Source organism: Mytilus trossulus, chromosome 1 (genome assembly GCF_036588685.1).
Source record: "Mytilus trossulus isolate FHL-02 chromosome 1, PNRI_Mtr1.1.1.hap1, whole genome shotgun sequence".
Classification (NCBI taxonomy): Eukaryota; Metazoa; Mollusca; class Bivalvia; order Mytilida; family Mytilidae; genus Mytilus; species Mytilus trossulus.
Window position 1 is genome coordinate 23,814,208 of NC_086373.1, and position 12,366 is coordinate 23,826,573.

The 12,366-nt window shown below is 30.4% G+C and overlaps 1 protein-coding gene across 1 annotated transcript; it reads right to left on the minus strand.

Annotated features, from left to right (window-relative positions):
• Positions 1-6,957: 6,957 nt before the first annotated feature.
• On the minus strand, positions 6,958-12,020 carry LOC134707135 (uncharacterized). The gene is made up of 4 exons (XM_063566674.1): positions 11,429-12,020; positions 9,369-9,492; positions 8,650-8,761; positions 6,958-8,040 (listed from the first exon to the last, which is right to left on the minus strand). The coding sequence occupies exons 1-4, from the start codon at positions 11,545-11,547 to the stop codon at positions 8,021-8,023; spliced, it is 375 nt and encodes a 124-aa protein (XP_063422744.1). The 5' UTR covers positions 11,548-12,020; the 3' UTR covers positions 6,958-8,020.
• Between the last annotated feature and the right edge of the window lie 346 nt (positions 12,021-12,366).

The following is a 12,366-nucleotide window of genomic DNA, read 5'->3' on the forward strand; positions in this document are numbered from 1 at the left end:
CACATCAACTATAAGAGAATAACGCAACAAAACAACAGAAACACTGATGTGTGTTCAAAACAAACACCAATGCAATACATATACTAGTAGATACGAACTATTATATACCAAAGGTAGTATTCCTGAATTGATACAGGACATTTTAACCAGACACATTTTTGTCTACAAATGCTTCATAAATTTTAATGCTAAATATTTTGTCAAGGCTTCAAAATAAATGTTATATTTTCCCTTCATTCCTTAAAAGGAATTGATTATATAAATTTGATCTTACTAAATATGACGAAAAATATAATTTTAGAGTCATAGATACCAGGATTGAAATTAAGTATTTGCGCCAGACGCACGTTTCGTCTACAAACAACTTCAATGACACTAGAAGCAAAAGAAGTTAAAAGACCAAAGTACGGAGTAAAAGAGCATATAATTCAAATTTCCTTTGCAGTTTGAGGAACTGTTATACAACAGCATTTAGTGATGCGCCAACTCTGGTAATCCTGGTGATTACATGAAACTCGATGTCTACCAGGAGTCCTGCATAAACGAACTTTCGATTTATACACTTTTCAACTTTGTCTAGCTTATACAACAAAGTCTGCTTGCAAATTGACAAAAGAGAAGCGAAAGATATCAAAGGGACAATTAAACTCATACATGAAAGTCGGTGTCAAACTGACAACACCATAACTAAAAATTTAATAAATATCAAGGAAAAAACAACAGTACGCCAAACACAATGGAAAAGATAGACTGAACACCACATGCACCACGAACATCTTAAAAAAAACGGGTGACCTCAGGTAATAAAAACCTGCTAAAAAATGTGGCCTCATATTATTGTTCATGTCAGTTCGTTCAGGATTTGTCGCATTTGATGAAAAAGGGTTGTGAATATATTCAGTATTATCTGTCAAAATAGATATGCATAAGGATTAACCGACTATTAGTGTGTTTTTTTTTTAACATTTTTACCATTGTCATATATTGACACATTGCGAACACATCTCATTAAAGATGAGTTTTATAATTGGTAGGATTGTTTGTCATCGTGTCCTAATAAGTAAAAATATGGATATAACAGTAATTTCCATAAAGTACTGCTATAATTAGTGTTTTGACCAACATTCTGTGTGATGTATCAAATTTAAAGATTGTACTTTCATTTTAGATACTAGTACCTGGAAATTTGAGAGTAGGGTTTACTGAAAATGATTAATTTTTGAAATTACTGATAACATTATACTGTATAAGTATACCACAAAACACATTAAAAAATGTAATCTAAATACAATGCATCGTTTTCCGTGTGCATAATTTACGACGTTCAGAGATCTGTAGAATCATGACTAAAATCATATTTAAATGTTTATTATATGACGAATTTATATTCCAAATGTTTTGTATATTTTAAATGCAGCGTAATTGGGAGAGTATAGTATTATTGAACACATATATCAAACGGTATGACAAGATTCGAACATCAATTTTAAAATAATATCATTGTGTGGAAAGCTAGAGGGCTTCACCAGAAATCTGATTACACAACTATCCTTATTTTATAACACGAAAGGACAAATAACACAAATAAATGAATACGTAGACAAATGAATTAAATACTAGTAAATAGAAACACGGGTGATATAAAATGCTCTCAAATAAAATGGCCTCGGTTGTGCGTTTCCCTTAGTTTTAGTTTGTTACCCCGATTTTGTTTTTTGTCCATGGATTTATTTTTGAACAGCGGTATACTACTGTTGCCTTTATTTGTCGTATTTGTCGAATTTGTCGATTGAAATTAATTATAAACTTTGTAATGAAGTTTAATAAATGGTTGGTTTGACCTGGTTTTCTGTCTAGCCAAACTTCCCACCTAAATGACAATGTTACAAAATTTCGCTAAAATGACAAAACTATGTGACATAAATACAGCTAAAAAAACTGCAAGAACAAACATCAGAGAAAAACGCACAAATAAATCAAATAAAAGTCATGATAAACGATTAACCTGCCCTAGTATTTTTGGCCCTAGCTTTTAAATTCATTACATCAAATCACAAATATACTGAACTCTGATGAAAATTAAAAATGGAAGGTCCCTAATCGAATGGCAAAATCAAAAGCTCAAACACATCAAACGAATGGATACCAACTGCCTTATTCCTAACTTGGAAAAGGCATTTTCTTTTGTAGAAAATGTTGGATTAAACAAGTATTTATAGTTACATGTAGCTGAACCACTAACTTGTATGACAGTTACAACAAATTCGAACTGTTACATTTATACTGAGTCTAGATTTACATGGAAGGTGATATACGCAAAACATAGACAAGTACACTTTCGAAGGATCCGGTCTCGCAACATGTGTATTTTATAAGAGTCCCATAAGATTTTCTTTGTATTGTAACAGGTCTTTCTTTGATGTTTGTGACTTCTCATTATTTTTTATCTATGTGTTCGGTATCGTTATCCATGTTGCCCTTTAACATAGGGACCTAGATACAATGGAAGGTTTCTCCGAAAGCTCACTACTGTCTATTATCTCATCATAGATACCAGGATTAAATTTAGTATATACGCCAGACGCGCGTTTCGTCTACTTAAGACTCATCAGTGACGCTCGAATCCAAAAAAGTTTAAAATGCTAAATAAAGTACGAAGTTGAAGTGCATTTAGAACCAAAATTACTAAAAGTTTTGCCAAATATAGCTAAATTAATCTGTGCCTATATAATAGTAACGAAGTCTGTTTAATGTTCACATGTTTAATCATATAACAGTACATATATATATAATATCTGTAAAGGTTCACAATTATGATTTCCAATCCAGTTGTTACTTCAATCTTATCTATAATACAACTTGTTACTTCAATCTTATCTATAATACAACTTGTTACTTCAATCTTATCTATAATACAACTTGTTACTTCAATCTTATCTATAATACAACTTGCTACTTCAATCTTATCTATAATACAACTTGGTACTTCAATCTTATCTATAATACAACTTGTTACTTCAATCTTATCTATAATACAACTTGGTACTTCAATCTTATCTATAATACAACTTGTTACTTCAATCTTATCTATAATACAACTTGGTACTTCAATCTTATCTATAATACAACTTGTTACTTCAAGCTACTACTCCAAAGTGTATCATGAGATCGTGCTATGAACATCTGTTCTTAACTTAGACTTAACATTGCTTTATGGTCCTAGAGTATTTTGATCAACTTATAGATGTTATTGCAACTCTACGGTGCAACTCATGTACCGTATAAACTGTCACATTAATCAAGAAGTAATAACTTTATACTGACTATACACTGACCATAAACTCTTTGATGTAATTGACCACTCCATATCACTCCCGCTAATCAAATTCGTTTTCACTCGAATTAAAAAAAATCTGATCACAATATATTTCATAAAATAATATGGTGGAGGAAGTGTGAACATTTTTTTTACCTAAACTACTTAAAAGATATAAACTAAGAAAATAATATTTTTTATGCTTTGTAATTTATAAATTCACGTTGTAAACAGTTATGGAAAAAAAATCTTTTAAAATCTAAATTTACAATTATCTTTTCAACTTCAAACTCTCCAGAAACACTTGCTCTAAACTACACACAACCGCCCACTTTAATAATGACAAGAGATTAACACTAGCTTAAGCAAACACATGTTATACACAAAAATCAAACGAAATTAACGCAAATTGATATACAATATAAAAACGAAATAAAAAAAAGCTAAAAAAACAAAAGCTTTAAAAGCAATTTACAAAAATAAAGATATTGTCCTCATGCCGTCATCGGTTTCAACTTCCTGTACCACTTGACTGTGCGAAATTGTCAACAGGAATGTCATCTTCATGTAATCCAAACGACTCAGCTGAGTTGATGGTAGTTTCGGAATGAGCGGTTCTGGAATCCAAACTGATTTATAAATGTGTACATGGTCACCAAAACAACAGATTAGATATACATGTTTACTGCTAGTTTTTACACAACATCGCAGGTTTGAATTAATCGAAAATGCACACGAGAGTCTTCTCCAATGTTCTTGAAATTTTTAATATTATTCTCTCTTGGATAAACGTTAACATCCATGCTTGGCAAATGCGTCTCCAGAAAAGATGGAGAAAAAAAATTACAGACACAATCAAAGCTTCACAAATATTTACATTCAAGTCACTTACATTATTGCGTATACAAAGTTGTCCTAATTTTTTTTCACGCCTACATTTTCCATTTCAGCTATCTTATAGTTTCAATATAGTGGAAACACAAATTGTTTCTGTTTCCTGCACACGCCATGACTCGGCATCATTTTCCGTAATTCTCGTACTTCAATTTTCGTTCAGCATTGTAGATTTGGGTACCTCCACCAAATGTAACGGGTCTCTCTTCTGTACGTTTTGTACCTATTCATTAATTCGGATCATGTATACGCAATCGTAATCCATGTTGCCCGTTTACGTAAGGAACTAGCTTATGTAAAGTTTTTCGTAGGCTCACTACTGTCTATATACTAGTAACGAAGTCTGATTAATGTTCACATGTTCACATGTTTAATCATATAACAGTACATGGTTAAAGATGTTGATTGCAACTCTACTGTGCAACTCATGTACTGAATAAGCTCATAATATACTGACCATTAACACTTTATTGTAATTGACCGCGCATCAGTATATATAAGACTAGCAGTGCTGTACAAACATATCTATTTATTAAAACAAACAAAAAAGATGCAAGTAATTATGGCTGAAATAACTATGTATATGATTGTTCTCATACAATTCACTTATATGATCGTAGTAGCGGGGAACGTCGGTCGAAGACATATAGCAGGACACAATTTCGGGTTGAGCACGATATTTCCATAGTTGGCTAAACACAACAATATTCTATGAATATTCTAGAAGTAAAATGATTTAAAAGCATATTATATTTCTTTTAAGGTTTAATACCACCATTGATTTTCCCCTTTTAGTCTTTGTTAAATTTGTACTTTTCCAAAAAATATGCAGAATTTATCTTTGTTTCAAATAAAAAAATACTTGTCATGAGTAAAATTGTATCCTGTCCAGTACTATAGAAAAAAAAATTCACATACCATTTCATTGCATATAAGAAAATAACCATCACTCAAAGTTAACCAATCAAATTTCCCCCTTATGTAATCTGTGTACAAGGTTTAGTAACCATGTTACCTCAAGTTTACATAATATTCTATAGACCCCCCCCCAAAAAAAAAAAAAAAAAATTGAAAAAAATGGTGTTTCGAAACACCTGAGACATATGTTTATGACACAGAAATGTTTTACTGCAACAAAAAATGTAGGATTCATTACTTACAACTGTCAAATTCAAGGGAATAATCATGATTCGGTGGAATTACACCTTTAGCAATAGCCATGATAAAAAGCATAACATACACTTATTTTGAACGTTGTCTTTTTCAAAAGCATTAGTACATACAGGATTAGTCAGTTTTAATTTTGCTATAAATGTTGTTCTTTTTTGGAGTTTTACGATTTGCAAGGTTAACAAATGTAAAATTTTCAATTCATCGTACGTCAAAAGTAAAGTTAAAAATTCTGAACTCCGTCAGAGAAAGTATATATCATAACAAAAGGTGATGTAATCAATACGTCAAAAACTCAATGAGCGGATTATTCTTTTTAAGAAAAGTTACCAATAAATTAAACGAACCTATCGTCTGGTTGTTGGGAAATTAACCCCTCAATCACAAATAGATTACAAAACATTTATAGATTATATAAATCTAAAGCGTAGACTATAATTGCCTATAAGCCAGTTACAGAATTGTGTATCTAAAATTTTGTTGACAAATTGTAAGCCTTATTATTTTTCATAATCAGGAATGGATTAGAATTATTCAGGAAATTGGAATGTATACTATATAAAAATTATGTAATTGGAATATAGAGTAATAAACTTGGACTAGCCTTCTGTTATCTTTTGTGGGTAGCTACATAAACATTGCACCCCCTTAAGGAATTTTTTTATTCGATACCTTGTAAAAAAGTTCAAGGGCGTATGAAATTTCGCTGATTTCATTTTTTTCATTTGCGCCGATTTTATATTTGCTACTAATTGCATTTACAGTTTAACACAGGTGAGTAAATACTTGTACATGTACTTTACCTTGAATGTATATATTGATAAAATGTGTTTATAAACGTTGTTTTCTAATGTTTAAGTTAAGAAAATCCAGGCCATTACGTCTGTTTAAATGCTGACTCTAGAAATGCCCGCATCAGTACGTAAGTCAGAGAAAGAAAAGATGAACTTCGTTATTGGCAATAACGACAAATTAAGAAAAGACGAAATCCCAAGAAATAAATGTATTTTTGATGTGTTGCCTATAAATACCGGATTGGAACAGATTTATGATTTTAATGTATTCCGTTTTTATGGATTTAAATGTTGTAAATAAATTTTTAATTTTTAAAATGAAATGCAGATCGGCGCAAATTCAAAACGCAGATTTCATGAATCTTGATTTCTACTGTAATTCGTTGTGTTATCTGTGTATGAGAACTAGTTATTTGCCATATAATGAAAGTAAAAACAAACGGTGTTCTTTTTACCCTTACCGGCGTTTTTTATTTGCGCCAATCTACATTTTATTTACGCCGATTTATTTTTAAATTTGCGCAGATTGTTTTGCATGTATATTACAGGTTAAATACAGGTGACCTCTCCATCAAAGTTAAGTTATTTTTCATCAATCATGATAGACCTCTTCCGTTAGCCAGTTGTTCAAATGTTATGAATTGTCAATCATAACATGTATATACATGTTGTCCCCTGTTCACCATGGGGAGGTGGTAGTAGGATTTTGTGCAGGATACGTCAATAAAAGCACTATATTCCCATACTTCCAAATCAAGTGAAAAAAAACTAAGCTAAAACACTCTGTTTTTACTAAAATGACAAATTAAAAAAGCTGTTTACAGCATTAAAATCCATAAAGACGGAATACTAAGTACATTAAAATCATAAATCTGTTCTGCCGAGTGTTTATAGGCAACACATTTAGTCTATAATTCCTTTCTTGTGATTTCGTCTCTTCTATATTTGTCATAATTGTCAATAACGAAGTCCATCTTTTCTTTGTCTGACTTTCGTACTGATACAATTTAAAAAGAAAATAACTTAATCATGAATAAACAACTTTTATAAAAAGATTTTACCAATATACCTTCATAGTATAGTACAAGTTTTTACACATCTGTGTTAAAACTGTAAATGCAGTTAGGAGCAAATACGAAATCGGCGTAAATGAAAGAATGAACATTTTAAAAATTGGCGCAAATGTCATACGACTCTCCTTACTTTTATTCGCAATTTTTTCCAGCTTATATGGATAAGGTTTGAAAGAAAAAAATGAAACAATATTTAGACAAACTTTAAAAAAAAAAACAATTATGGAATAAGTCAGGAGGACAACACTGAGAAGTTAGTTGTAATTTTAACAACAAATAAAGGATTATAATGACTACATACGTAAAATGCACACTTTTCAAATTTGATGAAAAAAAACCAACATTTATCAATATTTCATGTGAAGTAGACACGTAACTCAGTCAAAAATTGTTCTTTAAAAACAGCCATAAATAGCTTGTGTTCTATTTTATATCTGTTTTTTTTAGAGTTGTAATGATATTTATTAAGAGAAATTTGCCACAGACTAATTATCACATAGCTGCTGTCAGTGAAAAACTTTATTTAAAATCGAATTTCGTGTGTTTCGATGATTTTTGTTTTAAACATCCATTAAAGGATGAATATTCATGTCATATCGTATATTAGTCATTATAAACATATGATAAAACAAAATGTAAGTAAATGATAATGCAAATTCATTGAAAAGAGGTACACTTCTGTTGCAATTATTTGCTATAATTCTGATTGTTTCAAGATAAATCTTCCTCTGCTGTTCCTGCTCGTTTTACAATTAAATATCATATCTAGTTCTTCAAACAGTGCTGATCATCCCTATTAAAGAACAATGAATTTATTAACTCACGAAAATTTGAATAATATGGATCAGATAATAAATACCATTAAGTAAAACACCATTTTTTTCACAATTAAATAATAATATTTTTATTACAGTTGAAGAAAAAAAAGTATTTGTATTGCATTTGTGTTTCGTCATTCACTCTGGCATTCTAGATCAATTTGAATTACTATGTCGATGATGCAGAAATCCGAATGGATATATTTTGTACAAATTTTTTTCTTCTTCTTCATTTTATGATAACAACACCTATTTACTGTTTTGTTTATAGGTAGCATTTATTAAAAAACCAAACTGCAGAATTTGTTTCAAAGCTTGTATCTACAAATCTTTAACTTCAAGCTTTTTCTACTCATCATAAAACTAATAAAACGGATTGTTCCAAACGTTTAACAATTGATTTCCATGTAAGCCTTTGTTCAAATTATATTCGAGTAACCATACATTGGTAGTTATCGTAATTCACCTCGGTTTACTCGTCTAGTGAATTACAAAGAATCAAATTTTGACATTGTAAAATAAAATAAAAAATACAAGGTTAATGATTAATATAAAACTGGTTCAAATAATAATTTTATATTAACCTTTCATGTCACGATGATCTCTCAGAATAAAATGCCTCCACTTTTGGGTCCATTTCCAATCGTCAAACCGTTCCGCTGAATCCCTACATATGGAACGTAATGAAACATCGTCCTAGAATCAAACAGATGTCCTGATATATGATAATACAAATACCAAATATGAGAAAAAGCAAGCCAAAAACCTCCCTGCTTATCATACGTAAGCCGTTGTTTTCCTAGTTAAAAAAGATACGGAAAATGTCTTTTTGAATAAGAATAAAAAGCCATAGAAACACATGATATGTAATGGCATCTTGACACTTGCTTTCTAAAGTGCATTAATTTGATTTTGTAAAAAAAATGATTTTTAAAGTTAAAGAACATTCAAATGATAAGTTATATCGTCGAACAAGATGTTTAAATGAGATCATGAATATTAAGATTACAAAAGTTATAACGGTAATCATAACCTTAGACGAATTGTTATATTTTATGTCCCAATATATCGACAGTACGTTATCTAGTTAACAAATTACAGAAATTAGAAATAAACTTCACTATGTAAAAATAACTTAATGAAATGATTGCTGACTAGTTTCAGAAATTCAAAAGTTCATTAAGTGATTTTCAAAATAAGTTGATGTGAGGCAATTCAAAATTTCAACAAAGAAAAGCAAGTACAAATGTATATACATACAGTATTTTTGAACTTTGAATGTTAATAAAAATAATTGACGTACCGATTTCCGTGAAAGTAGAGCTTCCACTACTACGTAAATGTCTACTACCAAGACACACACATTAAATAATGCGATCACGACTATACTTATTATGTCCCCATATGTAAATCTGGACCTGTCATCACTGTAATTAGATCAAAATTGTTAGACACTCAGACAGTACTATACTTATATTCTAAATGTCCAAAAGGTGTTTCCCCTTCTTAAAATGCAGCTTTGTAATTTGATTAAACAGATAATCTCGACTGGGACTTTACTACAAAATTAGTATGCAGTCAGACATATTAGCGTGTTTTCTTTTTTGTGTTAATAGTTAAGTTGAGAGGCAAATTTCTGTGTGCACATTAAGTAGTTATAAGTAAGAATGTATTCTACTGCTTTCAGGTTTAATACCACCAAATCATGGTACGTCACATCCGGTTGTATAAGAAACTAAATCGACAAAAAATATTCCCTTGAATTTGACAGTTGTAGGTAATTAATTCTACATAGTATTGCAGTAAAACATTTCTGTTTCATAAACATATGTATTGGGTATTTCAAAGCACCATTATTTTTTATTTGGGGTTTCTATAGTATTTTTTGGTAAACTTGATGTTACATGGTTACTAAAACTTGTACACAGGTTAAATAAGGGGAGAAATTTGATTGGTAAACTTCCAGTTATAGTTATTTTCTTATATGCAATGAAATGTTATGTGAAATATTTTCTGTAGTACTGACCAGAATAAAACTTTACTCATGCCAAGAATTTCTTTTTTTTTAAACAAAGTTAAATTCTGCACAATTTTTTGAAAACTGCAAATTTAATTAAGACTAATAGGGAAAAATCAATGGTTGCATTACAACTTAAATACCCCTCCCCACACCATTATATATTCATTATAATTCTTTATACATTTCCTAATGGGTATTTTTTATCGAGTTGTTCCCAATTATGCACATTGGGTTGTTTGTTTGAAATGATCTTTTACGCTCTCTTGTATTTGTTTACGGCTAAGTCCTCAATGCTCTTCAGCTTCGTACTTTATTTGGCCTTTTTAACTTTTTTGGATTAGAGCGTCACCGGTGAGTCTTTTGAAGACGAAACGCGCGTCGGCATATATACAAAATTTAGTCCTGGTATCTATGATGAGTTTCTTTATATCACTCATATAGGATGAAATATTCCAAACTGATCTGTCTGCATGTCAGTGCTAATAAAATGAGTTATATCCTCGTGTATTTTTGGCTTAGTTGCATTTGTTCAGATAGGTTATGCCATCGTTCCTTAATTATATTCAAGCAGATAAAAATTGAAACTGCAAAATTTCAGTAGCATCTCCAGATAAGTTTTTTCCAAAAAACATATTGTTTAGATATTTCAACTAGGTATCTGAAATAACATTCCATAAATACAAATGAACTCATTGACTTGTTTTTACATGATATTAATAACAAATAAAATAATTCTGACGTAAGACTTGTATTGGCACAAAAAATAAGATTCAAAATGGAAGTGAGAAAAAAATCAAATCATATCCAATATCTTGCCAAAATGTCAGATTATGGCAGAAATTTTCAAATAAACCAATAAACGATACTTTTGTCTAAAATTAACATATTCTGTCTCATCTGTAGGTGGCACGGTAGTATTTGCATTCCAGGATTTAGGTTGTTCTTTTGTGTACCCATGTCAATGTATCTGAAGTGATTGGACAAAAAGTATCAACTAAACACACTGTCCCCAACTGGGGGATGAATCAGGTGTAGAAAAAAAATATAAAATGATTGCGCAAACTGATGAAAATGATTTTTTGAGATTTTTTTTGTAATGTGTATTCACTGCATGATTAACGTACTAAAAGCACTAGTGGCCTTTGTTTAATAATAACAAAAAAAAGTAAACGGTCATGATTCACATTCATATTCATTTCTGAATAGTGAAAGGAAAGTACTTCAGTTAACTGTGAATGTAGATTTTTGTGCAATATTAGAAAGTGGGCAATATTCTAAAAGGGCTATCAGTATCCCTTATGGGCAAGGAAATACTACCGTGCCACCTTAAATTACTTACTTACCAGCTAAACATTACTGTGAATACACTGACTGCATCCACAATGAGGATGAACACCGTCAGCGATGCAAGCTTTTCCTTGTTGCATTTTTTGTTGAATAGAGTCAACTGAAATTCCTCCATTTTACTTTTGTTTTTACCAAAAAAACGAAAATGCAGTAAACCATATAGACTGAAATTGCATTAACAAAAAGAAACCATTTTTGGATCGACCATCTGAACTTGAACAGGCATTGCACATTTCGGTTTGTATTCCATAAAGATGTACTTCCATTTGTAAATTAATTTAGGTTAATGTCTTATGCAATCGAATATTAAGATCAAGTGATGATACTGTATGTCATATACTTGTTTTTTTATAACATAAATAAATATAATTAATAATGAAAAATGTCAAATTTGAAACACAATGTATTATATCACGACACCTTTAACGTTTTCGTTTATATTTGTGTTAATAAACAGCCGGTATGAGTATATATCATAAACTGTAAAGTGCGACAAGTATGCTTCTACATATACACTTGACGATACGAAAACGAAATGTTCCGAGAAGCAAAGTTATTTTTAAGTCCAAGTAATCAATTACGAATAGTCAGTTATTATAAGGAATAAAACACTTCATGCAATGTATTAATACATAAAGGAAAATACATGTATGAAAATAAAACAAAATAATTGTGCACACAATCTCTTACATATTTACATGTACTGATTGCATCATTTTATTTTTATGTCGCAGTTAAATTGTACAGTTTATTTCATTGCAAATCTTATAAATTACCTTTATAATGCAATGTTGTTAGGGTAAGCAATGAAGCATGATGCAATAATACTTTGAATTTCATTTGAAAAAGAATTCAAAGAATTTACGAAAATGAAACCTTACGGAAGTAAACAGAAGGATTTGTTTATATAATATTACAACCCCAGATTATCATT

Bases quoted from the DNA above. Each gene is read 5' to 3' on its own strand.
- LOC134707135 (XM_063566674.1), bottom strand. From the start codon at position 11,547: ATGGAGGAATTTCAGTTGACTCTATTCAACAAAAAATGCAACAAGGAA. The intron at 9,493-11,428 runs GTAAGTAAGTAA...ATCTAATTACAG, and splicing joins TTCACAGTAATGTTTAGCTG to TGATGACAGGTCCAGATTTA. The intron at 8,041-8,649 runs GTTAATATAAAA...GTTCTTTAATAG, and splicing joins AGATCATCGTGACATGAAAG to GGATGATCAGCACTGTTTGA.